We start from the raw sequence: 27,178 nt of genomic DNA, 5'->3' as shown, positions 1-27,178 counted from the left end.
AAGGGCGTCTGCTAAGAAATAAATAATAACATGGTTGCAGACCTTATATACAGTAAATTGCATTATTGCAATCACGATAAATGAGCTGCAAATTTTTAAAATCAGCCTTCTGTATAATACAGACAATGTACAATTTAAAAACAGAAAATCACAAACGTTATCTAATGCTGTTTGCCTAGATGGAGAGATAGATAGATACAGAGAGATCGGCCTGCACAGAACAGAGGGATGCTGTAGCCTAAGCTTAGTGGAAGCAAGTCATTCTGCACAGAGAAAGCAAGTCGACGCTATCTATCTATCTATATATCTATCTCTTTAAAGACAGACCGTGCTGTTTGAGAGCCAAAGTACTCATCTAAGGCCGTTCTGGATTACTAAGGTAGAAACCCGTTACTGTGCAGAAACTACAAATTATCACATTAAAAAAAACCGCTTCGCTTTGCAAACACACAAGACAGACAAACGGACAGACGGCTCCCACAGTCAGATTTCTGTAATACACAATTACCCCGCGCTTCACAAGGACATCCGTCAACAGCGTAGCACGGGATCATTAATACCAGCAGTAGTAGAAGTATTATTATCATTAATAATAATATATTAGCCAGCCGGCTAAGGCGGACAGCCAAGACACGACACACGGCTGCATAATAAAAACGGGAACATATAAAAACGGGAAATTCAGTTAGAAATATATTAATAAAAGCCTACCCGTTTGCCCTTTTCCTAGGGTTTTCTCCAGACGGTAAGGCCCAACGTATTGCGCCGACTGAGCCGCGGCCGAGGAATCTTTTGTAGACATCCTGGCCGTCATCTAAACAGCCAGCTACCTAATCAAACCCAGCGAAAAGAAGAAGAAGAGGAGAAATAAACAGGAACAGCGACACAGGCGGAACAGCACATCTAGAAGCAGACTTAAGATTCAATCATTGCGATTGGAGAAGGTCCATTGCCGGTTCTGAGGTTCCCCCATCGCTACATCCCATTCTTGTTGTGGTTTTGAATTGAGAGAGAGGAGGGGGGTGGGGGTGGGGGTGGGGGTTGGGTTGGGGTGGGGGGGTACGGATAGGTGGAGTGCGTTGGGATGTGTAGAAGGGTGGAGAGATGAGGGGAGCGATTTCCAATTGAAGAATTTCAAAGGTGATGTTCGCTGGTTCCCCAACCTCCGTTTCCTTGACAGTGCAGAAAGGCTGCAGATAGACAATAGACCGGCCCACCTCTCTGTCTCTCTCTCTCTCTTTCTCTCTCTCTCTATCTTTATCTTACTGTACGCTATAAATCGTAGGCCGGGTTGAGTTATTGAAGAAAAACGCCAATATCATTATTGCACCCTTGTTTCACATCGCTCCCTTTCTCCTTCTCTCGTTCATATCAAAGCATTATTCCCCCTTTCTCCCCCTCTCCTTTCCCTCACCAGTTCCCGTTTCGATTTCTCTATTCTTCTACCTATCTCGCAGCGGTATTTTTTTTTAAAACCGTTATTTTCGCTCTAGCCATCTATTTTGTGCATCACCGCCCTCTCTCTCTCAGCCTCTCTCTCTCTCTTCTCCCCATTCAGCATCAGCATCCGGGTTCCTGTAGCCCCCCCCCCCCCCCCCGTTTTTTTCTGCGTTGTGGATGCAGAATACCACAGATACAGGCTCCGAATAATCAGGCGCCTCACATCCCTTATCAAAGTGACCTGCGGGACAAATCCCGTGGGATTTTATACCCGTGACAGCAATCTGAAGGGATTGGCTTTATCGAGTGTCATAATCGGAGGGGGGGTTATCAGAATCGTATAGGATTTCAATTAGTAATCATTGTTATAGACTCTAGAGACGGTGCACTGGCCGTTTTAAACGCAGTGCATTGCAGACCGAACAGATTACAATGGATCACATAGGATTGCTATATATATATATATATATATATATATATATATATATATATATATATATATATATATATATATATGAACTCGGAATTACAGTATAGTGACTTAAATAGAGTATAGAGTACTTTATTAGTCAATTTGAATGATATTTGTTATTTAGTCTATTAGAATGATACAATGCATTCAGAAGGCGTGTAGATTCAAAAACCATAGACTAATACAACTGCATGTCGGAAACACATCACATCAAAAGCGTAGGCAAAACAAGCATTTAGAAACTTGCTTAGAAACTTTTAAAACAAATGTATATAAATTTTTCATTTCGGTTAATACCTTAATGATAAGAGTCTCCCACAGTAATAACTAAAGCATGATCAATTCTGTGCCCTGCTTTAACGTCTCGGGTCCCGTTAAGCTTATTGCAATGGACCGCGGCTGCTTGTTTCGGAGGCCATAACGCTTGCGGCGTATCTAATTCGAGTTGCAGCTAATAATATGAAGCGACGGGAGATGAGAACGTGTGTGGAAGAACGGGAGAAAGTGAGGAGGGGGGGGGGGGGGGTGTTGGCAGAATGGGACAGCTTGAGAGGGCGGGGAAAGAGAGGGGAGCGAGGACTAACACCTGTTCAAAATTATACCCTGGATTTTTGTAAGGGCGGTCAGTTGCCATAACAACGTGTGTGTGTGTGTGTGTGTGTGTGTGTGTGTGTGTGAGAGAGAGAGAGAGAGAGAGAGAGAGAGAGAGAGAGAGTTTATGTGTGTGAGAGAGTTTGTGTGTGTGTGTGTGTGTGTGTGAGTGAGTGAGTGAGTGAGAGTTTGTGTGTGAGTGAGTGAGTGAGAGAGAGTTTGTGTGTGTGTGTGTGAGTGAGTGAGTGAGTGAGAGTCTGTGTGTGAGTGTGTGTGTGTGAGTGAGTGAGTGAGAGTTTGTGTGTGTGTGTGTGTGAGTGAGTGAGTGAGAGTTTGTGTATGTGTGTGTCTGTGTGTGTGTGTGTGTGTGTGAGAGAGAGAGAGAGAGTGTGAGAGAGCGAGAGAGAGTTTGTGTGTGTGTGTGTGAGTGAGTGAGTGAGAGTTTGTGTGTGAGTGTGTGTGTGTGAGTGAGTGAGTGAGTGAGAGTTTGTGTGTGAGTGTGTGTGTGTGAGTGAGTGAGTGAGAGTTTGTGTGTGTGTGTGAGCGAGAGCGAGAGCGAGAGTTTGTGAGCGTGTGAGCGTGTGTTTTAAAACCACAAACAATAAGACCCAAGATACCTTTCTTCTCCTGGGCTTCATAAATAGTTCATAAGTAATTTTAAAAAATGGACTGTGTGTAAACCCTGTTTCGTTTTTCAAAGACATTGCCCACACTCGGTGTAACTTTAAATCCCCATGTCTGCATTATGGCGATCTCTCCCGAGCTGCTGCGTATTGTAAGTGTATGTGTGTGTGTGTGTGTGTGTGTGTGTGTGTGTGTGTGTGTGTGTGTGTGTGTATATGGGTAAATATGTAACAAAATCAAATCTGTAGCAGAGAGACAAGTACCGCATTATATAAAAGAATACAGAATCCCCTATCAAACATATGAAATACAAAAAGCAAACGAACCAATAGTTCAACACTTTACAAAAAATAAAATGGGGGCGTTGTGGGGACGTCCCCACTTTGTAAAACACCTTTTTAAGAACTACATATGCCTTTAAAAAAAAAGTGCCAAAATATTTAGTTTGTTGTCGACTTTCACCCTGTGTGCAGTTTTGTCTAACTGGAATTAGAAATCGTCCCCACATATATAGCAATGCTCTATAGATATGCAAATTGTTACAATGAGACCCCAGCCGTATTAAAAATGATCTCAATTGCAACGAACCCAAAGTGTCTGCTTTTGCCCTTCCCAACCCTGGTCCTGGGGAGCCGCTGTATCTTCTGAGAACGTTAGTCCAGCGATTTCTGTAGACTAAAGACTTGTGGTATCGTACTGACTGGAACAAATATGAAAACCCCCAAAATGTATAGCCTTTTTATGAACTATTCATAATCACAAGTTTTATAATGTATTTGAAATGTTCGGGGGGGGGGGGGGGCGGGGGGCGGAGGAGCACGTGGCAAAACGTTTGCAACAAAAGCAGGACCGCAATTTTCAAATAGTGCCACAGATTCTCAATGGGATTGAGATCAGGACTTTGACTGCACTGTAGGACATTCACCTTTTTGTTCTTGAGCCACTCCAATGTTGCTTTGGCCTTTTGCTTGGGATCATTGTCCTGCTGAAAGGCGAATTTCCCCCCCAACGTGTCAAAACGTTTGCAACAAAACCAGTTTCATGCTTCTTCAGCTTATTCACCTTATTCGACTCTATTTTATAACAAATAATGACTCCAACACGACTTCCCATGTCTCGACTTCCAGTCTGTTCCACACACATGTTTTTTAATTTGCTGTTCTACCTCAGGGAAGGCAGGATTCAATCTGTTTAAGTGTTGCAGTTGTGCACTGCAGGATTGCTGTGGAATCCTTTCGGCCATCATCCACATTTCAATAATATCTTTCATACACTCTCTGACTACTGGCTATGATTGACTTCCTATGCATGTACTGAGAAATGAAGCTTTCATAGGCTATACTGAAAAAAAATAGCATTTGTGTTGACTTACACCTTTTACAGTCTACAATACAGATTTTCTTCTATAAACGAATGCATTTGTTTTGTGTGTGAATTAAATAATGAGGACTAATAAAGGTTTTGTTTATCCTCTGAGGCAGCTTCATTCATTTTGGTGTTTTATTTTTAGGAAAATTAGATTCAAATTTGTTTTAAGAAAATGGGAAAATATTCTTATGCAATTCAGCCTTAGTATTTACTTTCGTATTTCCGTACATAGTTTTCTTTAAATTCAAAAAAATAAATAAATAATAATAATAATAATAATAATAATAATAATAATAATAATAATAATAATAATAATCTTAGGTTTCTTAAATAAATAAATAAATAAATAAATAAATAAAAGATTTAGATCTTGTAACGAAAAATAAAACTCTTATAATATAACAGCATCTCCGTTGCAATCGACCCAGAGAGACCGTTGTGGTGTTTTCATGCGCGAGCTCGCTGTTTTGGCGCGAAGTGCCCAGCTTCAACCCTCCTCGAGCTTGTTAAGTTACCTCAGAGACTCAGAAACAGCGTTGAAGACGTTGAAGGCGGCGCACGATGTTAATGAAAACTAAAATAAAAAATAAAAAATAGTATAACGTATCAATACCAGCATACCTTGGTAAGTTTAACTTCATTCTAATGTTTGTTTTTTTTAATGGATAATTTTAATTCATTTTATGTATAAAATACACCATAATGTAGGAAAATGTCCGACAGTAGCAAACAACTACTCGATATGTTACTGTTGGCAAATTATGAAAGTAGGTTCGTGTATATATTATTTTCTGTTCAAACGTTTTTTTTCCTTAAAAGTAAATTGACTCCTTACTTTCTGATCTTGAAAAGATTTACACGACAATCAAGTGTTTTGTGGTTTGCCGCTTTCCGATTTCAAAGCATGAAGAAAAAAAAAAAAAAAGCGTTTGCTTGTTGCAGTCAAATACAGTCAACCCCGCTTACTAGCACGTCAAAGGTGCTAAACATATGGTGTGACAATAAGCGGGTTGACGTTATCAGGAGTTCACCAGTAACCGAACAAACCAAACTACCAGGAGTGACGGTAGCGAGTCAAGCGCAGAGCGGACTCCTCGCTGGGGGTTCAAAATGGCCGGTCTGCATTATAAGTTCCCATGGCCACAAATTGATTGATTTATTTTTTAAAACAAATATGGATTTATATGACCAACATGTGTGATAAATAATATTTTTGTTGTTATTTTGGCTTTTTAAAACTGAGTATGGTATTTTTTAAAAGTGACGGTTGTGTTAGAAAAGGAAACATGGGAACATGGGCTATTTATAACTTGACAAATCTGACTCATGCCTCAAGAAACTGAACCAAAAAAAAAAGTGTCTGTAACTTTACATTACAAAAATACAGTAGTAGTAGTAATTGCATATATATACTCGCTTAAAGCAACTGTTTCAACACAGCGACTTCTTGTCTGCTATTGTGAAACAGCTTGCTCCTAACACACTGTTCAATAACTCCTAAGATATGTTCAGGGCGCCACGAGAGAGCTCTCAACTTATTAAACGCACCTCAGGTATGAATTGAAACCAAATTTCACAAGTTCTACTTTCCTGTAGCATTCTTTCAGTAGTCGAAGCCGCGTGACAGTTATTCACTTGTATACATCCTGTGTTAAAGTGATACAGTCATGTCAATTGTGTACATAACATTCTGGACAACAGTTGCTAAGGGCAACTATCCTTAACAGACTGGAGAGAAGGGTGACAGTGTTGCACCTGGATAAGGTGTGTGGCTTGAATTACAGTTTTTCACAGGAAGACAGATTTGAAATTAAAAGTTTAACGGGGTAACAATAAGGTGAGCAGTGAGGGTGGTGCTAGAACTATCAGTGTTATTATTTAGTCATTTAGCAGACACTTTTATCCAAAGCAACTTACAGAGACTTGGGGGGTGAACTATGCATCACAGCTGCTGCTGCAGAGTCACTTACTGTAGGGCCTCGTTTGTTTTATGTCTCATCCAAAGGACAGACCACAAGGAGGTTAAGTGACTTGCTCAGGGTCACACACAGTTAGTCAGCGGCTGAACTGGGATTGAACCTGGAACCTCCTGGTAACAACCCCTTTTTTTAAGCACCGGCCCACCAAGCCTGTTAGTGTTACACCGTTTGGCTGATTACAGATTAAGGACTGGGACAAATCTTAAATGTATCTGCATTGCCCACAACCCACACTTATTGTAAAGTGCTCCCAGAATGCACCAGATCCACTCCCCGTTTGGGCAAACTTTACAACAAATTCTTCAATAAGCTCCTCCTTCGCAATGTGTCACTCAAAAAAAGAAGGCCCAAAGCCACCACTGACCACAGCAGCCTGATTCTTAAAAATATACACTTGCTAAACATGCCGTTCCAATTTAGTCCTCCAGATGGCACCCATGTGTTTTATTCTGCAGCTGGTGTAGCAACTCGACTGTGTAGTGCAGTGAATCTCAATACTGTTGCTCTTGAAACAAAAACAGAGAGGGAGGCTCAAAAAATATTGTTATGCTGTTATATCTTTTTTATTTATTTCTTAGCAGACATCCTCATCCAGGGCGACTTATAATTGTTGCAAGATATCATGTTATTTTTACATACAATTACCCATTTATACAGTTGGGTTTTTACTGGAGCAATCTAGGTAAAGTACCTTGCTCAAGGGTACAGCTGCAGTGTCCCCTATCTGGGATTGAACCCACGCCCCTCCGGTCAAGAGTCCAGAGCCCTAACCACTACTCCACACTGCTGCCCTTCTAACAATTGTAAGTTGCCCTGGATAAGGGCGTCTGCTAAGAAAAAAAAAAAAATAATAATAATAATAGTAATATAAACTTAGCAGGAGTGAACAACAAAATCCAGGAGGAGTGTATTTTCAGAGGCTAGGTTTAGATCTGATCTCTCCTGCGATAGTTCCTACAACACAGAACAATAATCTCTTTGATTTCTGAAACCTAGATCAGGGTGATTCTTCTGTGCTGGAACACCACGCCTAATTCCAATGATGAAAAATCAAAAAATACAAAAACACACACACACACATCCCTGGTACTTTTAAGAAAATATTACCGTAACTGCAACAATAGAGAAGCAAGAAATTAAATTGTTCTACAACCTGAAAAAGGTAAAAGAGTTTTAATCCCTTTAATGCTACTAGCGCAAGTTTCTCCTGCTGCACTTTCTTTTTTATTAAATACAGTATTCTCACCCTGACACAGCACCTGCAGGCCTACACGCATTATTCAGGGACTGTGGCAGCTGATTCTGGACTGAAGCATAGTTCATGTGTCTCAATCCAAAAAAGCGTGTGTCGTCAGCCAACCACTTTTTTTCACACTGCAGACTCACCGTGCAGCCGCCTCAGAGCTACAGCGTCGGAGAACAACGCAGCCCTGGGCAGCTTACAGGCAAGTCCACAGGCACCCGGACTGGCACAAGGTGTCGCTGGTGCGCGGTGAGCCGAGGACACCCTGGCCGACCTAAACCCTCCTTCCCCCCGGGCGACGCTCGGCCAATTGTGTGCCGCCCCCTGGGAGCGTCCGTCCACGGTCGGCTGTGGAATGGCCTGGACTCGAACCAGCGACGTCCAGACTATAGAGCACATCCTGCACTCCACGCGGAGCGCCTTTACCGGATGCGCCACTCGGGAGCCCCTAGTAGCACTTTTTAATAGTTTATATCTGGCAGTTTTCCAATCTGTCGCATCGTGTCTGTGTCGTTTCAGGTGCGTATGGTCATGTCACGGCCAAAGTATCACCCGATGAAATAAATCGCATGCAGTCTGGTGTGTAGTGGCCATTATACAAAAAGGGTCACCCTACTGTACATATCATATATACCGCACAATAACCTTGCTTTTAAAAAAGGATTTCCAGCTGGTCAGTTTGAAAGGCACCATTCATCAGAAGGTGTTGATGGTCTCTCTCTCTCTCTGTCCCCCCTGCTTGAATGACAAGATCTCAAATATCTCCCAGTCGCTCAGGAGCATTCTAAATGTTAAAAGGGTCTCTTTTCAGCAGCTGAGACTGACAGGCTGACCTCTCTCTGAAGAGGGGAACCAGATTCACACGCTGAATTCACTCGAAGGTCAGAATAGGTAACACATGTTCCCTATGGCATTTCATAAATGCTGAATCTGAACTCCGCAACTCCGCAATTTCCATCATTCATCCAAAACTTTAAAATGCTCACATGTTGCTAAATATAACACTAAAAGAAACTCAGTTACAATGATGGGCATTTAGAAAAAGTTTCCCACATTTAAAGCACTATGAAAGCATGGTAAAGCATAGGGAGGCATTGTAAAGCACAGATAGGTCTGGTAAAGCATAGGGAAGCATTGTAAAGCACAGAGAGGTCTGGTAAAGCATAGGGAGGCATTGTAAAGCACAGAGAGGTCTGGTAAAGCATAGGGAAGCATTGTGAAGCACAGAGAGGTCCGGTAAAGCATAGGGAAGCATTGTAATGCACAGAGAGGTCTGGTAAAGCACAGGGAAGCATTGCAAAGCACAGAGAGGTCTGGTAAAGCACAGGGAAGCATTGTAAAGCACAGAGAGGTCTGGTAAAGCATATGAGGGCATTGTAAAGCACAGATAGGTGTGGTAAAGCATAGGGAAGCATTGTAAAGCACAGAGAGGTCTGGTAAAGTATAGGGAAGCATTATAAAGCAGAGTAAATGAAAATGCAAGCAAATAAACTCGGATTATGACTCCTTTAAAGGGGGCGGTTAGGGGATTGCTAGGAAAGAAAAACACATAAAGGGAGGGACCAGTGATACTGTTAAAGCTAACTTGCCAGAGCCTACTGCAGAAGCATCCCACTCAACAGGCGTGGCCAACCCCCAAACCACACGCAAATGGGCTGGGCTTGGGCGTCAGCAGCATTCAGAGCATGCCAAGATGGGCGTGGCCAGTGTAGGCCACTCCCGTGTGGGCGTGGTCTATCTTTATATCTCCCCGCCCCTTTTCCCCTGACCCAGCAAAACTGTCAGAAAAATTATCTTTAGCACGCAGGGATTCAGAGAGAGAGAGGGAGAGAGAGTGGAAAGACCAGATAAAAAGGATATATTTTTCACAGTGATATAGCAAACAGCACCAATTTATTGTTCGCTGATCATGTCGGACAGTCAAGCACAGGAAACTGCCACAGCGGCGCCCACAGACTCCACAGTCGCTGCCCCTGCTGGGTGCCAAGCGATTAAAACCGAAATGGAGAAATGGTGAGTCTGCACATATTATTATTATTATTATTATTATTATTATTATTATTATTATTATTATTATAAATATATCCTTTCCGATTTATGCTTCTATTCACGCTTGAATGACCAAAATATAACTGCAAGGGTAATTTACCACACTGCAGGACTGCTATTTAAGTTTTTCTCGGATTATTATGTTATATATAACAATATTATTATTATTATTATTATTATTATTTATTTCTTAGCAGACGTCCTTATCCAGGGTGACTTACAATTGTTACAAGATATCACATTATACATTATTTCACATTATACAGATATCACTTTTTTTTTTTTTACATACAATTACCCATTTATACAGTTGGGTTTTTACTGGAGCAATCTAGGTAAAGTACCTTGCTCAAGGGTACAGCAGCAGTGTCCCCCACCTGGGATTGAACCCACGACCCTCCGGTCAAGAGTCCAGAGCCCTAACCACTACTCCACACTGCTATTATTATTATTATTATTACTATTATTATTATTATTACTATTATTATTATTATTATTATTACTATTATTATTTACTTGTTATTAACTGGGATGTAAAATCCTTTATTGCAGCCAGAATAAAAACATAATTTTGTAAGACAACTTTTCAGATTTTGATGTAATGTTCACCACGTGATTGGCGCAATGTTTCGTGTTTTCTTTATTCGGCTTTTCCGAAGAAAAAAAAAAGTGAAAAGAGTGAGCTAGTGAAGAGCGTTTGTTCAGTGTTCAATTAACAGGATGGGTTACTGTCAACATGCCCTGAATGTGAAAATGATTGAGTGATCCAGTCGTTAAGTAATGAGGAAACACTGTGTGCAGAGCATTGGTACAAATGGACTCACATGAAGAATTAAGGAGTGGATTTTCGGATCCTTCTTGTGTTGTTTTTTGTTTTTCCAAGGTCATTGTTTTGTTTAGCCGTTGCATCATGCTGCATAAGCCATTGCTTTTGAGGTCTTAAGAAGAACAACAAGATTTCTTTAGTTTTTTTTGGCAATACCTTTTAATAGGCTGAATATCGGTATCAATCACACTAGCTGTGGAGATCACAAAGGTCTTGTCTTCAGGTGAGAAAGCCAGGGTAAAGAAATCTTAATTAAAATAAAACACTTTTCCTTGCATTTTTGTTGCTGTATATGTTTTTTGCATAGGTTGGCAAGAGATCAGAGAGAGAGAGAAAGAGAGAGAGAAAAACAACTACTGACCAAATACAGATTGAGCGACCACGATTTAAAAATTGAAAAGGGTCGACACAGAGCCACCTGGAGACCCAGAGAGAGGAGAGTGTGTGAGCATTGTGAGGCAGGCCAGATAGAGACAGAGCTCCACTTCCTACTGCAGAGAGAGGCGAGGAGAGTGTGTGAGCACTGTGAGCCAGGCCAGATATAGACAGAGCTCCCCTTCCTACTGCAGAAAGAGGAGAGAGGAGAGGAGAGTGTGTGTGAGCACTGTGAGCCAGGCCAGATAGAGACAGAGCTCCACTTCCTACTGCAGAGAGAGAAGAGAGGAGAGGAGAGTGTGTGTGAGCACTTTGAGCCAGGCCAGATATAGACAGAGCTCCCCTTCCTACTGCAGAGAGAGGAGAGGAGAGTGTGTGAGCACTGCGAGCCAGGCCAGATATAGACAGAGCTCCCCTTCCTACTGCAGAGAGAGGAGAGGAGAGTGTGTGAGCACTGTGAGCCAGGCCAGATAGAGACAGAGCTCCACTTCCTACTGCAGAGGGAGGAGGGAGGAGAGGAGAGTGTGTGAGCACTGTGAGCCAGGCCAGATAGAGACAGAGCTCCACTTCCTACTGCAGAGAGAGGAGAGTGTGTGAGCACTGTGAGCCAGGCCAGATAGAGACAGAGCTCCCCTTCCTACTGCAGAGAGAGGAGAGAGGAGAAGAAAGTGTGTGACCACTGTGAGCTAGGCCAGATAGAGACAGAGCTCCACTTCCTACTGCAGAGGGAGGAGGGAGGAGAGGAGAGTGTGTGTGAGCACTGTGAGCCAGGCCAGATAGAGACAGAGCTCCACTTCCTACTGCAGAGAGAGGAGAGTGTGTGAGCACTGTGAGCCAGGCCAGATAGAGACAGAGCTCCCCTTCCTACTGCAGAGAGAGGAGAGAGGAGAAGAAAGTGTGTGACCACTGTGAGCTAGGCCAGATAGAGACAGATTTCCACTTCCTACTGCAGAGGGAGGAGGGAGGAGAGGAGAGTGTGTGTGAGCACTGTGAGCCAGGCCAGATAGAGACAGAGCTCCACTTCCTAATGCAGAGGGAGGAGGGAGGAGAGGAGAGTGTGTGAGCACTGTGAGCCAGGCCAGATAGAGACAGAGCTCCACTTCCTACTGCAGAGAGAGGAGAGTGTGTGAGTACTGTGAGCCAGGCCAGATAGAGACAGAGCTCCCCTTCCTACTGCAGAGAGAGGAGAGAGGAGAAGAAAGTGTGTGACCACTGTGAGCTAGGCCAGATAGAGACAGAGCTCCACTTCCTACTGCAGAGGGAGGAGGGAGGAGAGGAGAGTGTGTGTGAGCACTGTGTGCCAGGCCAGATAGAGACAGAGCTCCCCTTCCTACTGCAGAGGGAGGAGGGAGGAGAGGAGAGTGTGTGTGAGCACTGTGAGCCAGGCCAGATAGAGACAGAGCTCCACTTCCTACTGCAGAGAGAGGAGAGGAGAGTGTGTGAGCACTGTGAGCCAGGCCAGATAGAGACAGAGCTCCACTTCCTACTGCAGAGAGAGGAGAGGAGAGTGTGTGAGCACTGTGAGCCAGGCCAGATAGAGACAGAGCTCCCCTTCCTACTGCAGAGAGAGGAGAGTGTGTGAGCACTGTGTGCCAGGCCAGATAGAGACAGAGCTCCACTTCCTACTGCAGAGGGAGGAGGGAGGAGAGGAGAGTGTGTGTGAGCACTGTGTGCCAGGCCAGATAGAGACAGAGCTCCACTTCCTACTGCAGAGGGAGGAGGGAGGAGAGGAGAGTGTGTGTGAGCACTGTGAGCCAGGCCAGATAGAGACAGAGCTCCACTTCCTACTGCAGAGAGAGGAGAGGAGAGTGTGTGAGCACTGTGAGCCAGGCCAGATAGAGACAGAGCTCCACTTCCTACTGCAGAGAGAGGAGAGGAGAGTGTGTGAGCACTGTGAGCCAGGCCAGATAGAGACAGAGCTCCCCTTCCTACTGCAGAGAGAGGAGAGTGTGTGAGCACTGTGAGCCAGGCCAGATAGAGACAGAGCTCCCCTTCCTACTGCAGAGAGAGGAGAGAGGAGAAGAAAGTGTGTGACCACTGTGAGCTAGGCCAGATAGAGACAGAGCTCCACTTCCTACTGCAGAGGGAGGAGGGAGGAGAGGAGAGTGTGTGTGAGCACTGTGTGCCAGGCCAGATAGAGACAGAGCTCCCCTTCCTACTGCAGAGGGAGGAGAGGAGAGTGTGTGACCACTGTGAGCTAGGCCAGATAGAGACAGAGCTCCCCTTCCTACTGCAGAGAGAGGAGAGAGGAGAGGAGAGTGTGTGAGAGCACTGTGAGCTAGGCCAGATAGAGACAGAGCTCCCCTTCCTACTGCAGAGAGAGGAGAGAGGAGAGGAGAGTGTGTGTGAGCACTGTGAGCTAGGCCAGATAGAGACAGAGCTCCCCTTCCTACTGCAGAGAGAGGAGAGAGGAGAGGAGAGTGTGTGTGAGCACTGTGAGCTAGGCCAGATAGAGACAGAGCTCCACTTCCTACTGCAGAGAGAGGAGAGGAGAGAGGACAGGAGAGTGTGTGAGCACTGTGAGCCAGGCCAGATATAGACAGAGCTGCTGCTGCTGTACCCTTGAGCAAGGTACTTTACCTAGATTGCTCAAGTAAAAACCCAACTGTATAACTGTAAAAATAATGTGATATCTTGTAACAATTGTAAGTTGCCCTGGATAAGGGTGTCAGCTAAGAAATAAATAATGATAATAATAATGCATCTAAATATGAAACTAAAGATAATACTGTTATCGGTGGTGTTGGTGTAATAATTATGTGCATTTAGACTAAAACATGGGAGTGAATCAAGTACTGGTACAAAATAAATCTTAATAATCCACCCAAATAAACAATTTGCATGCTAGAGGGTTTCACCTCATCACAGGTTTTTAATAGCGTGGGCATCCCCTTCAAAGCCATTGACTGTACAGAATCGTCCATGTCTAGACTTCACTGTTGCTGTGCTGGGTTACAGCAGGTAATGACCACTGCTTAAATGAATGGGGAGCTTAGAGTCTGTTTTTAAAGTGCGATATTCAAGCAGCTGTCTAAAAACTGATTATAGATTGACAGTGTTGGGGACGTTACTTTTAAAAAGTATGTTGAACAAGTTACTGAAACAAAAAATTGTAACTAGTTGCAGTCATTTGTGGCTTTTAAAATATATTTACAGGGAGGGAGAGAGGCTGGCTCTAGGGTTAGAGCTAAGGAGGGACGGGAGGGAGGGAGGCTGGCTCTAGTGGTTAGAGCTGAGATGGGACTGGGAGAGAGGGATGTTGGCTGTAGTGGGTAGAACTGAGGAGGGACTGGGAGGGAGTGAGGCTGGCTCTAGTGGGTAGAGCTGAGGAGGGACTCGGACGGAGGCAGGGAGTCTGGCTCTAGTGGTTAGAGCTGAGGACGGACAGGGAGGAAGGCTGGCTGTAGTGGTTGGAGCTGAGTAGGGACTGGGAGGGAGAGGAAGTCTGGCTCTAGTGGGTAGAGCTGAGAAAGGACTGGGAGGGAGGCTGGGTCTAGCAGTTCACATTGAGAGACTGGGTGGCTTATGAGTTTCTGATTTTTTTTTTTACTACAGTGCAATTTGTTTTACAGCTGGTTTGTTTAGAAGTGTTGAGGTGTACAGTTTTTAAGAAACAGGTTCCAAGCCCCCTTGGCTATTTTTAAATGCGTTAAAAGCGTTCTGTCATGCAATTAGACACTTCTGGCACAGAACATATATTAAATAACGTGGTATTAAATTGCATCTAGCTTCAGGCGAGTACGAAACTCAGCAACAAAAAATCTTTAACCCCTCCTGCACCTGAACGGGATGGGGTGCTTAATTAGAAACTATTACAAGTTTATAACTTTGTTTTAGGGGTGACACCGAATAGCAAAGTGGCAGTCAAGCTCAGAAACTGGCGGTCGGGGAGTGTGCGCTTTCAGATGGAGGGAAGTGCAGTTGAGGTTGCAATTATTAAATAAATCCATTCATTAACAAGGTGTTGGTTTCCAGAGAAGAAAAGCTGTCCTTCCCTCTCCTTTACAATTGAGCACCGATCAATGGCGATTGACTTCCGCGCTGGGTGTTTTAAAAGCCGATCGGAAGCTAACTTCCCTGTCGTCTGAGGCGCTGAATTTTTACTACTGTACTGAGGCTTTAAACTGACAATGACAATATTATTTGTATGGCCTCGTTACTAATGTTTTGACTACAAGTCTTTCTCAGTGTCTTCAGTGTGAATTCAATGACTAACGACTAGAAGTCTTTCTCAGTGTCTTCAGCGTGAATTCAATGACTGATGACTAGAAGTCTTTCTCAGTGTCTTCAGTGTGAATTCAATGACTAACGACTAGAAGTCTTTCTCAGGGTCTTCAGTGTGAATTCAGTGACTGACGACTAGAAGTCTTTCTCAGGGTCTTCAGTGTGAATTCAATGACTAACGACTAGAAGTCTTTCTCAGGGTCTTCAGTGTGAATTCAATGACTAACGACTAGAAGTCTTTCTCAGGGTCTTCAGTGTGAATTCAATGACTAACGACTAGAAGTCTTTCTCAGGGTCTTCAGTGTGAATTCAATGACTAACGACTAGAAGTCTTTCTCATTGTCTTTAGTGTGAATTCAATGACTAACGACTAGAAGTCTTTCTCAGTGTCTTCAGTGTGAATTCAGTGACTAACGACTAGAAGTCTTTCTCAGGGTCTTCAGTGTGAATTCAATGACTAACGACTAGAAGTCTTTCTCAGGGTCTTCAGTGAATTCAGTGACTAACGACTAGAAATCTTTCTCAGCGTCTTCAGTGTGAATTCATTGACTAACGACTCAAAGTCTTTCTCAGTGTCTTCAGTGTGAATTCAATGACTAACGACTAGAAGTCTTTCTCAGGGTCTTCAGTGTGAATTCAATGACTAACGACTAGAAGTCTTTCTCAGGGTCTTCAGTGTGAATTCAATGACTAACGACTAGAAGTCTTTCTCAGGGTCTTCAGTGTAAATTCAATGACTAACGACTAGAAGTCTTTCTCAGGGTCTTCAGTGTGAATTCAATGACTGATGACTAGAAGTCTTTCTCAGTGTCTTCAGTGTGAATTCAATGACTGATGACTAGAAGTCTTTCTCAGTGTCTTTAGTGTGAATTCAATGACTAACGACTAGAAGTCTTTCTCAGTGTCTTCAGTGTGAATTCAATGACTAACGACTAGAAGTCTTTCTCAGGGTTTTCAGTGTGAATTCAATGACTAACGACTAGAAGTCTTTCTCAGTGTCTTCAGTGTGAATTCAGTGACTAACGACTAGAAGTCTTTCTCAGTGTCTTCAGTGTGAATTCAATGACTAACGACTAGAAGTCTTTCTCAGTGTCTTCAGTGTGAATTCAATGACTGATGACTAGAAGTCTTTCTCAGTGTCTTCAGTGTGAATTCAATGACTAACGACTAGAAGTCTTTCTCAGTGTCTTCAGTGTGAATTCAATGACTAACGACTAGAAGTCTTTCTCAGTGTCTTCAGTGTGAATTCAGTGACTGACGACTAGAAGTCTTTCTCAGTGTCTTCAGTGTGAATTCAATGACTAACGACTAGAAGTCTTTCTCAGTGTCTTCAGTGTGAATTCAATGACTAACGACTAGAAGTCTTTCTCAGTGTCTTCAGTGTGAATTCAATGACTAATGACTAGAAGTCTTTCTCAGGGTCTTCAGTGTGAATTCAATGACTAACGACTAGAAGTCTTTCTCAGTGTCTTCAGTGTGAATTCAATGACTAACGACTAGAAGTCTTTCTCAGTGTCTTCATACATTCTAGTAAATTAAAGCACATTTAAAGTGAAGGTTTCTTTTATTGCTGTGTAACACTGCAGCTTTTTTCATGGGATTTCTAGTTGAGAGGTTGCGTGTCATGTTAATGTATTCAGACAGCTACTGCGTTCGGCCCTGTTTCAGTTCTGCATTCCTCACTCCTGTCATTTGCTGGTATTAAACCATGCAGTAGTGTACATCATTCATTGTTTGAGAGCTTAAAAGACGCATCAACCAGGAATCCTTTCTCTCACCTCTTATTAGCTTTATTAACAGTATCACTGGCCCCTCCCTTTAAAGGAGCGCTGACCATCTTTAAAATCCATTCTCTCACCTCTTATTAGCTTTATTAACAGGATCACCGGCCCCTCCCTTTAAAGGAGCACTGACCATCTTTAAAATCCATTCTCTCACCTCTTATTAGCTTTATTAACAGGATCACCGGCCCCTCTCTTTAAAGGAGCGCTGACCATCTTTAAAATCCATTCTCTCACCTCTTATTAGCTTTATTAACAGGATCACCGGCCCCTCCCTTTAAAGGAGCACTGACCATCTTTAAAATCCATTCTCTCACCTCTTATTAGCTTTATTAACAGGATCACCGGCCCCTCCCTTTAAAGGAGCGCTGACCATCTTTGAAACCCATTTTATCACCTTTTATTAGCTTTATTAACATGATCACTGACCCCCTAACCTGCGCTCCCCTGACTGTGTGACTCCCCCTGCACACCACGCGGCCGTGCCTTTACCAGGGGAGACCCTCGGGGACCCCTGTGCTCCCCTGACTGTGTGACTCCCCCCTGCACACCACGCGGCCGTGCCTTTACCAGGGGAGACCCTCGAGGACCCCCTGTGCTCCCCTGACTGTGTGACTCCCCCCTGCGCCTCACGCGGCCGTGCCTTTACCAGGGGAGACCCTCGGGGACCCCTGCGCTCCCCTGACTGTGTGACTCCCCCCTGCGCACCACGCGGCCGTGCCTTTACCAGGGGAGACCCTCAGGGACCCCTGCGCTCCCCTGACTGTGTGACTCCCCCCTGCGCACCACGCGGCCGTGCCTTTACCAGGGGAGACCCTCAGGGACCCCTGCGCTCCCCTGACTGTGTGACTCCCCCCTGCGCACCACGCGGCCGTGCCTTTACCAGGGGAGACCCTCGGGGACCCCTGCACTCCCCTGACTGTGTGACTCCCCCCTGCACACCATGCCATAGTGCCTTTACCAGTGGAGACCCTCGGGGACCTCCAAACCATTGCTTTATAGACAGTTTTCAAGGCATAGACATATAATAAATTTTCTTATAGTCCAAACAGTTTCTATAAGGGGTAGTGACTTTAAAGAAGACTAAATTATACAGCAACAAGACAGCATGTCGCACACATCCCTCACTATGCTTGGAGGTAAATAAGGTTCCACCTGTCTATAAACTATCAGGCTTTTCTTTGTTAACCTGTGTTGACACTGAAATATATGTTGATATATAAAAAGGAAAATCAGCTTTGATGTCATTCAACAGCTGGCTTGTTAAACCCTGCAGTGGGATTAAAGGAGATTCACATTTTTTTAGACCAGGCAGACAATTACAGAGGGACACAGATGCACGCAGTCTTATGTGTGACCTGCTGTGAGAAAGTGAAGGGGATTTGAATTGCCTACATCCCATGGTAACGGAACACTGCTAAAATGTAGATTTTCTGAAACAACAATTATTATTATACAAATTCCAATTTTATTTGTATACTGAACTTCTAGTAACACATATGATAAGTAATACATTTTCTAAAGTATATACTGTAATGTATGAGGAAAAGTTGTAGAGGGGAGGTACATTGGTCCAAGAACACAGAGCAGTGTTTATCCACTATAGCTGTGGGCAGAGGAAAATGTCGTCCTAAACGTTTAAACTGTCTGTCTGTCTGCAGCTCTCTCTGTCTCTATCTCTCTCTTTCTGTCTCTCTGTTTCTCTCTCTCTCTATCTCTGTTTCTCTCTCTCTCTGTCTCTCTCTCTCTCTCTCTCTCGGTCCGGTGTGCTGATATGAGCTGACAGCCCTGGCCCTGTTTATCTGTCTGCTATCAGCCCCAGGGCAGGCTGTCTCCCCCACCCCCTGCCTCCCTGCCTGCCAGTGCCTGTTTGCTTGAGTCAGCACTCTGCAACAAGCATGGGGCTGCAGAGAGAGATAGGGGGTGGGGCACGGAGAGTAGAAAGGGCAGAGTGGAAAGGGGAGAAGGAAGAGGAAGGGCAAAGAAACTGAAGAATGTAGTGAACAAGATTGTGGAGCTGTGTCTGTGTCTGTCTGAAATGGTTTATGTCATGGAATTTACACTGAAGACACTGAGAAAGACTTCTAGTCATGAGATGAATTCACACTGAAGACACTGAGAAAGACTTCTAGTCGTTAGTCATTGAATTCACACTGAAGACACTGAGAAAGACTTCTAGTCGTTAGGCATTGAATTCACACTGAAGACACTGAGAAAGACTTCTAGTCGTTAGTCATTGAATTCACACTGAAGACCCTGAGAAAGACTTCTAGTCGCATGTAATTAAATTTACATTATAAATCCCGTCCCCATTGGATCCTATTAGCAGCAGCTACACCTGTCACTTGTCTGAGAGTGCAGATCAGAGCATTCCAAACTTTAATACCACACCAAGATCTATAGAAACACATTAAATACGTTAATGTCAGCTTCAGTTTCTTATTTAGATATTTATTATTTAGATTCTGTGACTAAGTGTTCGGTCTCTCCCTCTGATCATGTTGAGGGTGTATTTCATTCTCTTGCAGTCTTTGCTGTGTCAGGGGGGCATCTGTCATTCAAAGAGAAAGCACACTCCATCGTGAATAGAGGGAGACACCCTTAACATACGTTAAAGAAACGTTAGCCTTTTGAATTTATGAAGTTTCTTTTAGTATTTATATTGAAGACACTGAGAAGGACTTCCAGTCGAAACGTTAGCTGTTGAATTCATGAAGTTTCTTTTAGTATTTATATTGATGACACTGAAAGACTTCTATCTCTACCGAAGATGATTCAGACAGACTGTTCCTCGGAGAATCTGAAGCCGAGGACAGGTAGAAAGCAGGAAATTAAAGGATGAAACAACAGGAAATGGATCCTTTCTTTCTTGCCAAGGATGAGAAACGACCCTTTTGCAAACAGATTAACTGAAATGAAACTAAACTCTGAAAGAATGTAATAAACTAACACAGAGACCAAGAAGAAGGGATTATATTGTAGCATCAAACTGAACAGGATTGTGGGGCTCTGTCTTTCTGTCTGTCTCTTTGTCTGTCTGCAGCTTTAATGAAACTAAACTCTTTTCAGAATGTAGTAAACTAACACACCAAGAAGAAGGGATTATATTGTAGCGTCAAACTGAACAGGATTGTGGGGCTCTGTCTGTCTGTCTGCAGCTTTAATGAAACTAAACTGTTTTCAGAATGTAGTAAACTAACACAGACACCGAGAAGAAGGGATTATATTGTAGTTTCAGACTGAACAGGATTATGGGACTCTGTCTTTCTGTCTGTCTCTTTGTTTGTCTGCAGCTTTAATGAAACTAAACTCTTTTCAGAATGTAGTAAACTAACACAGACACCAAGAAGAAGGGATTATATTGTAACGTCAAACTGAACAGGATTGTGGGGCTCTGTCTGTCTATCCATGTACCCGTCTCTCACACTACATGGTGAACACAATGACTGCCTTTATTTTGCTTTCGTCTACAATCCGATAAACTCTCGATAGTATATGACTATTGTATTGAACCCGTTGGGCGCGATTGTACTGCGATCGAGAGGACCCTCGCTAAGTTGCTGGTACTGGTTTATTTAAACAACCAGTTACCAGGTCATTGCGGTTCACATCCTGGCATTAGTTTAATGATTTACCATTCTGAGGGAAACGAGTGGAGAAACAGCTGCTGGGGTTTGTGTGGATCGCTCGTTCTCCGCAGAGTCTTAAGAAAAAGCAGCGATCATCACAAACTCAAGCAGCTGTTTCTTCACTCTGAATGGTAAATCAGCCCGATCGACACCAGCGACCCTCAAGCTCATTTCTGTGCAGAGCTTGGTTTGAATAATCTAATACTATAGAACCTGCCATATCCGATTTAATTGGTTGCTTAGGTCCATTGGATATGTAAAAATAACATCTCTCAGAGTGCATCATTATACTACTTTGAAATTAACAGCATTATAGGTAAGTATGGAGGCTGTGTGGTCCAGTGGTTAAAGAAATGGGCTTGTAACCAGGAGGTCCCCGGTTCAAATCCCACCTCAGCCACTGACTCATTGTGTGACCCTGAGCAAGTCACTTAACCTTCTTGTGCTCCGTCTTTCGGGTGAGACGTAGTTGTAAGTGACTCTGCAGCTGATGCATAGTTCACACACCCTAGTCTCTGTAAGTCACCTCGGGTAAAGGTGTCTGCTAAAATAAACAAATAATAATAAATATAGTACAGCACATATGCTATACAAAGAAAATCAGTGAAATTATTGTAAAACAAAGCACAGTAATGCAGTATTTGGCCATTTACAAAATATCATTCCAACAACAGTGCTTAGCTCGCTTTCTCAGTCTATGCCAAAGTAATCCGCCAGACAGACAAATAAGACAGCGTGCTCACGCAAACGCAGACTGCCTTTGGAGGTCAGTGAAAGAATCTCGTTTCGGCTTTTTAACGGTACAGTAGTGATACAAATCCCTGGCTTTCTTGTTTTCTTTTATTTAACATGGTTAAACTGTGCAGTTAAGTGAAGTGACAGCATGAAAAGAGTGAAACGGTGTTCTCAAACTCGCCGTGTTTTATTTTCTTTTTTAAAATGCACGTTGATGAGTTTCCATCAGCACCGTTCGGCTGGTAGCAGCCTGTGTGAACGACACAGGCCCATCGGTTAATAGAGGGTATCGTATCTTACAGGATCGGATATGACGGGCTGTTTCATATCACTTGTTCTGAGTGTTTTCTTGTATTTTCAGCATTAAGGACAAAGGGGAAGAGAGCTGTAAAGATTTAATCGAGGCATACAAGGCCTGTTTAAAATCCCTGGGAGAGAAAGCATAAAACTCGGGCTGTATGGGTAAGTATTAGTAAATTACTGTCACTTTGTGAGTCTGTGTGTGTGCCTGTGTGTGTGTGTGTGTGTGTGTGTGTGTGTGTGTCTGTGTCAGTGTGTGTGTGTGTCTGTGTCAGTGTGTGAGTCTGTGTCTGTGCCTGTGTGTGTCTGTGTGCGTGTGTGTGTGTGTGTGTCAGGAGGTATTACTATCAATGTGCGGACAAAATTTGAGAAAATGTCTATACAAAGATAGTAACTCCTGAAAAAACGACGTTGTCGGGACATCCCCACTTTGTAAAACACCTTTTTAAGAACTAAATATAACTTTTAAAAATAAAAAAAAAGTGCCAAAATATTTAGTTTGTTGTCGACTTTCACCGTGTGTGGTGTTTTGTATGACTGGAGTTAGAAATATTAAATAAAAATATAGTGCGAGTCAATGAGAAGTCCCCACAAATATAGGAATGCAAACATGTGCGTGAGAGAGAGAGTTCTGTGCGTGCGTGCGTGCGTGCCTGTGTGTGTGAATGTCCAGTTTTAAAAATAACTCCAGACATCTCTGCAGGAGGGACACCTGTTTCTAATTTCCTGGCTCCTTCTGCCACCTTGTGGTATGTTTGTGTAATACCAGCCTTCACTGAGATGCTGTGTTATCCTGAGGTGATCATCTTTAGAAGCCTATATACTAGGGCTGTCAAGCGATTAAAAAAATTATCACGATTAATCTCACGATTAAAAAAATGAATCTTAGTTACTCTCTGTTTTAATCGCATATTAAATTATTACAATTACTACATCCATCTAATTTAAATGTGTTTTATTACTGATGCTATTGTTTTTATTATCCTTAACTAAATAAAATTCTTTAAAATGTATTTATTTACCCATTGAGACCACCACCAAAATTTACTAGGGGCAATAATTTAGAAATTACAAATACAACCAACACAATAAAACGTGCGGTTCAAACTTGATCAGTAGCATTACTATTTGTTTATTTAGCAGACGCCTTTATCCAAGGCGACTTACAGAGACTAGGGTGTGTGAACTATGCATCAGCTGCAGAATCACTTACAATTACATCTCACCCGAAAGACGGAGCACAAGGAGGTGAAGTGACTTGCTCAGGGTCACACAATGAATTAGTGGCTGAGGTGGGATTTGAACCGGGGACCTCCTAGTTCCAAGCCCTTTGCTTTAATCACTGGACCACAGCATACAGAGATCAGAAAACATAATACATAGGATATCCATTTTTAAATGTGATTGTGAACTGAAATAAATTAGTTTTTTTTAAATAAAATTATAAATATGTAGCTATAGTAAGCACTTCTAGGAAATTAACTGTTAATTGTGAAAAATCTGTCATCATATCCAAAAACTAACAATTGTTAGGCTTTACATACTACGAGCAAAATAAAAACGCTTGATATGGGCTTGCAGCAATCCTGCATTTCTGTCGAAACTGGTGGGTTTAATTTGTTGTTATTATTGTCTGTAGCAAAAGAGCGGCTAGTGTATTTTGAGACATGAGGGCGTGTTCAGCACGCAGCAGATTTGTACTCGTGTGTGATACTGGAACTCACTTTGACAGTGTTGAAGTAAGCGTCTTTCTGTCCAGTGAGCCGTCAAAAAAAAAAAAAAAATCCCATTCATTTTTAGTGCTTTGCTCCATTAAGCGATTCAGTGACTAACTTTCTATTTAAACAATAACTGCACTCAGACACTCAATCCAATGCTGCCGCGGCCGGGATTGAAGTACGGTGTGCCGAAAGGCTCAAGACACAGCAATGCGATTAACGCGCGTTAAAATAATTAATCTCTCAAATAATTAACGAGTTAATCGCAGAAGTTAACTGCGCTTAATTGACAGCCCTACTATATACATTAGGCAAGATGGTTTAAAAATAAAATAATATATATGTATATATGTATGAGAGAGAGATCGTGCCTGTCTGTGTGTCTGTGTGTCTTTCAGTCTGTCTGTGTGTGTGTGTCTGTGTATCTTTTCTGTCTGTCTGTCTGTCTGTGTGTGTCTGTCTGTGTCTGTGTGTGTGTGTTTGTCTGTCTGCCTGTCTGTGTGTTTGTCTGTCTGTGTATCTGTCTGTCTGTCTGTCTATGTATGTGTGTGTGTGTGCCTGTCTGTGTGTCTGTCTGTCTGTGTGTTTGTCTGTCTGCCTGTCTGTGTGTCTGTATTTGTGTGCCTGTCTGTGTGTCTGTCTGTCACACTGATTTTGCTTCAGTCTTCACCAGACTTTCATCACACACTCCTAGTCTCTCCACAGCTGGCAATCGCACACAGCCGGCATGCTCTGCCAGGAGCGTCAGGTTCTCCATTAACTATTTCCAAACATTTTACACACAACACTATTTACAAGACAGCCACGCACAAAGAAAACGCTCTTCATATGTATTAGTCGCATTGACTTTCTGAGAGGGCAAATTCAAAAGCAACTTGGTAGATTTTAACATATTGAACAGCAGTAGCAAACACACACAGGGCCAGGAGGATCCTGCTGCTAGCTTAGGGGAACTAAAATGTAGCTCCTCTCTTTTCAGATCACTCTCTGGGTCCCCCTGCTCTGAAACCTCCACCTTCCCATCATTCCTCAGCTACTTTACTGCACTGGATCGGACCATCCCATGTTGTGTAAAGAAACGGGGGGGGGGGGGGGGGGGGAGTACATCTGTCTACCCGTCTACCCCCCCCCCCCACTCCAGCTTTGCTTGGTTTCACCCGTACACAGAATGTTCAGTTGATCTCTGTATAAATATATACATAGTTTGAGAGAATGTGAAGTTCTAATAAACTTGATATGAATTTTAGATTTGCCTTCTTGTCCTTTTTTTTTTTTTTTTACAGCCGTAGGTGCAGAAAGACAGGCGAGGCTCTTTACCTGGAGCAGAAAGACAGGCCAGGCTCTTTACCTGGAGCAGAAAGACAGGCCAGGCACTTTACCTGGAGCAGAAAGACAGGCCAGGCTCTTTACCTGATGCAGAAAGACAGGCCAGGCTCTTTACCTGGAGCAGAAAGACAGGCCAGGCTCTACCTGGTGCAGAAAGACAGGCCAGGCACTTTACCTGGTGCAGAAAGACAGGCCAGGCTCTTTACCTGGTGCAGAAAGACAGGCCAGGCTCTATACCTGGAGCAGAAAGACAGGCCAGGCTCTTTACCTGGTGCAGAAAGACAGGCGAGGCTCTTTACCTGGTGCAGAAAGACAGGCGAGGCTCTTTACCTGGAGCAGAAAGACAGGCCAGGCTCTTTACCTGATGCAGAAAGACAGGCCAGGCTCTTTACCTGGAGCAGAAAGACAGGCCAGGCTCTACCTGGTGCAGAAAGACAGGCCAGGCTCTATACCTGGAGCAGAAAGACAGGCCAGGCTCTTTACCTGGAGCAGCAAGACAGGCCAGGCTCTTTACCTGGAGCAGAAAGACAGGCCAGGCTCTTTACCTGGTGCAGAAAGACAGGCCAGACTCTTTACTTGGAGCAGAAAGACAGGCCAGGCTGTCATTATTCTATACGAAATAAGAAGCTGAACTAATATGCGAAGCACAGTAACTGGATGATGCGTCGTAATGTATAAGCAACCTAGACTACAAACTCTGAAGTGGTACATTTGTTTATTAAGAAGCCACCGCACATTCCATATTTTATTCCTTTGTCCTGGTGATGTATTTCGAGCTTGTAACACATCTTCGTGTCTTACAAGTAGTGCTTATACCAAAATCTCCAATTCCGTATTGGTAAATTTCAGTTTTCGCTTCCGAGCATCCTCATCACCATGGCTAGTACCAGGCTGAGGTCTTTGTGTGCCAACCCCGCTATTTATTGTGAGAGGTGTGTAATTCTCCACCGCTAATTGTGGTGAGGGGTATTTAAATTGTTTGATTGCGGAATCGCCTGCTTCTTATAAAATAGGTCATTATTTTGACGCGGAGTGCGGCCGTACTGAACACACACATTACCTCGCTTTTTGTCGCTGGTTTTCCCTCCTTTATAAATTTGGGCCTGAGTGTTTGGGTGTGACTGGTCACTCTAAATTGCCCTGTGTGTGAGTGAGTGTGTGTGTGGTGCCCTGTGATGGACTGGCGTCCCGTCCAGGGTGTAGTCTCGCCTTGCGCCCTGTGTCTGCCGGGTTAGGCTCCGGCTCACCGCGACCCTGTAAAGGAGTAAACGGTTAATGATAATGGATGGATGGATGGATGTTTGGGTGGGTGGGTTTTCAAAAAAGCATCTGAGGGTTGTTATTTATTTTCTACTTTCTACTGTTTTGTTTTTTGTACAGTTTCAGAGTGGTCACCGTTTTGTTTGCAGGTAAAGGGACTAGCCTCATTTAGTTTTTTGTGTGAATATATTTTTTTGTTACCATTTGTGCCACTATAAATGTCTGGTGTCATACCTTTTAAATATAATAGCTGTCCCGCGTTCTACCGCCCTCCCCCCCCCCAGCTATTCTCTCTGAACAGATGCCACCGAAGTCATTGTATTTTATCTTGCTCTTAATTGTATTAATACTTGTACTGTGATTCTTGAAATGTATTTTTGTTTACGACTCTGTCGCCCAGGATAAGGGCATCTGCTAATATGGGGCAGCAGTGTGGAGTAGTGGTTAGGGCTCTGGACTCTTGACCGGAGGGTCGTGGGTTCAATCCCAGGTGGGGGACACTGCTGCTGTACCCTTGAGCAAGGTACTTTACCTAGATTGCTCCAGTAAAAACCCAACTGTATAAATGGGGAATTGTATGCAAAAATAATGTGATATCTTGTAACAATTGTAAGTCACCCTGGATAAGGGCGTCTGCTAAGAAATAAATTAATAATATTTAGAAGTACATGCATGTATAGATTACATCCCATGAATCTCTGTATTTGACTGTGTGTATTCCTTCTTTCTGTTTATTTTATGCAAACATAAACAGTAACTTTATTTGTTGCATACTTTTTATTATACAGGCTTTTGCATGTCAAACGCAGACAGAATGGAGGCACTATAAGCGCTATATATAGAGGCGCTATAGGCGCTATAAACGCTGTATAAAGAATGGAGGCGCTGTAGGCGCTATAAACAGCAGCAGTGTGCAGCAGTGTGGAGTAGTGGTTAGGGCTCTGGACTCTTGACCGGAGGGTCGTGGGTTCAATTCCTGGTGGGGACACTGCTGCTGTACCCTTGAGCAAGGTACTTTACCTAGATTGTTCCAGTAAAAACCCAACTGTATAAATGGGTAATTGTATGTACAAATAATGTGGTATCTTGTAACAATTGTAAGTCGCCCTGGATAAGGGCGTCAGCTAAGAAATTAATAATAATAATAATAATAACACTGTATCCCTAACTAACAGTCCGGGCAGCTAAGCTGCTTACCGGCTCCAAAACACCAGGACTTTTAAGTCCTACCTTGCACA

At 43.3% G+C, this 27,178-nt stretch overlaps 1 protein-coding gene and 1 long non-coding RNA gene across 3 annotated transcripts in view; one reads left to right on the top strand and one right to left on the bottom strand.

Annotated features, from left to right (window-relative positions):
• LOC117971210 (serine/threonine-protein kinase BRSK2-like) overlaps positions 1-1,534 on the bottom strand; it is a 35,744-nt gene extending 34,210 nt beyond the window's left edge. For both annotated transcript variants that reach the window (XM_059017559.1, XM_059017560.1), the window contains exon 1: positions 712-1,534. In XM_059017559.1, coding sequence (XP_058873542.1) covers positions 712-814 — 103 coding nt within the window. In that variant the 5' untranslated portion in view covers positions 815-1,534. The remainder of the gene's footprint in view (positions 1-711) is intronic.
• Positions 1,535-9,498: 7,964 nt separating this feature from the next.
• On the top strand, positions 9,499-24,600 carry LOC117407589 (uncharacterized). Its single transcript, XR_004545077.3, has 3 exons — positions 9,499-9,730; positions 21,698-21,798; positions 24,334-24,600. It is a non-coding gene; the product is annotated as an uncharacterized LOC117407589 (long non-coding RNA).
• The last annotated feature ends 2,578 nt before the right edge of the window (positions 24,601-27,178 follow it).

This window comes from Acipenser ruthenus, chromosome 57, assembly GCF_902713425.1.
Source record: "Acipenser ruthenus chromosome 57, fAciRut3.2 maternal haplotype, whole genome shotgun sequence".
NCBI classification, from domain to species: domain Eukaryota; kingdom Metazoa; phylum Chordata; class Actinopteri; order Acipenseriformes; family Acipenseridae; genus Acipenser; species Acipenser ruthenus.
The sequence above is the reverse complement of the archived record's forward strand: the minus strand, read 5'-3'. Positions and strand labels throughout refer to the sequence as shown.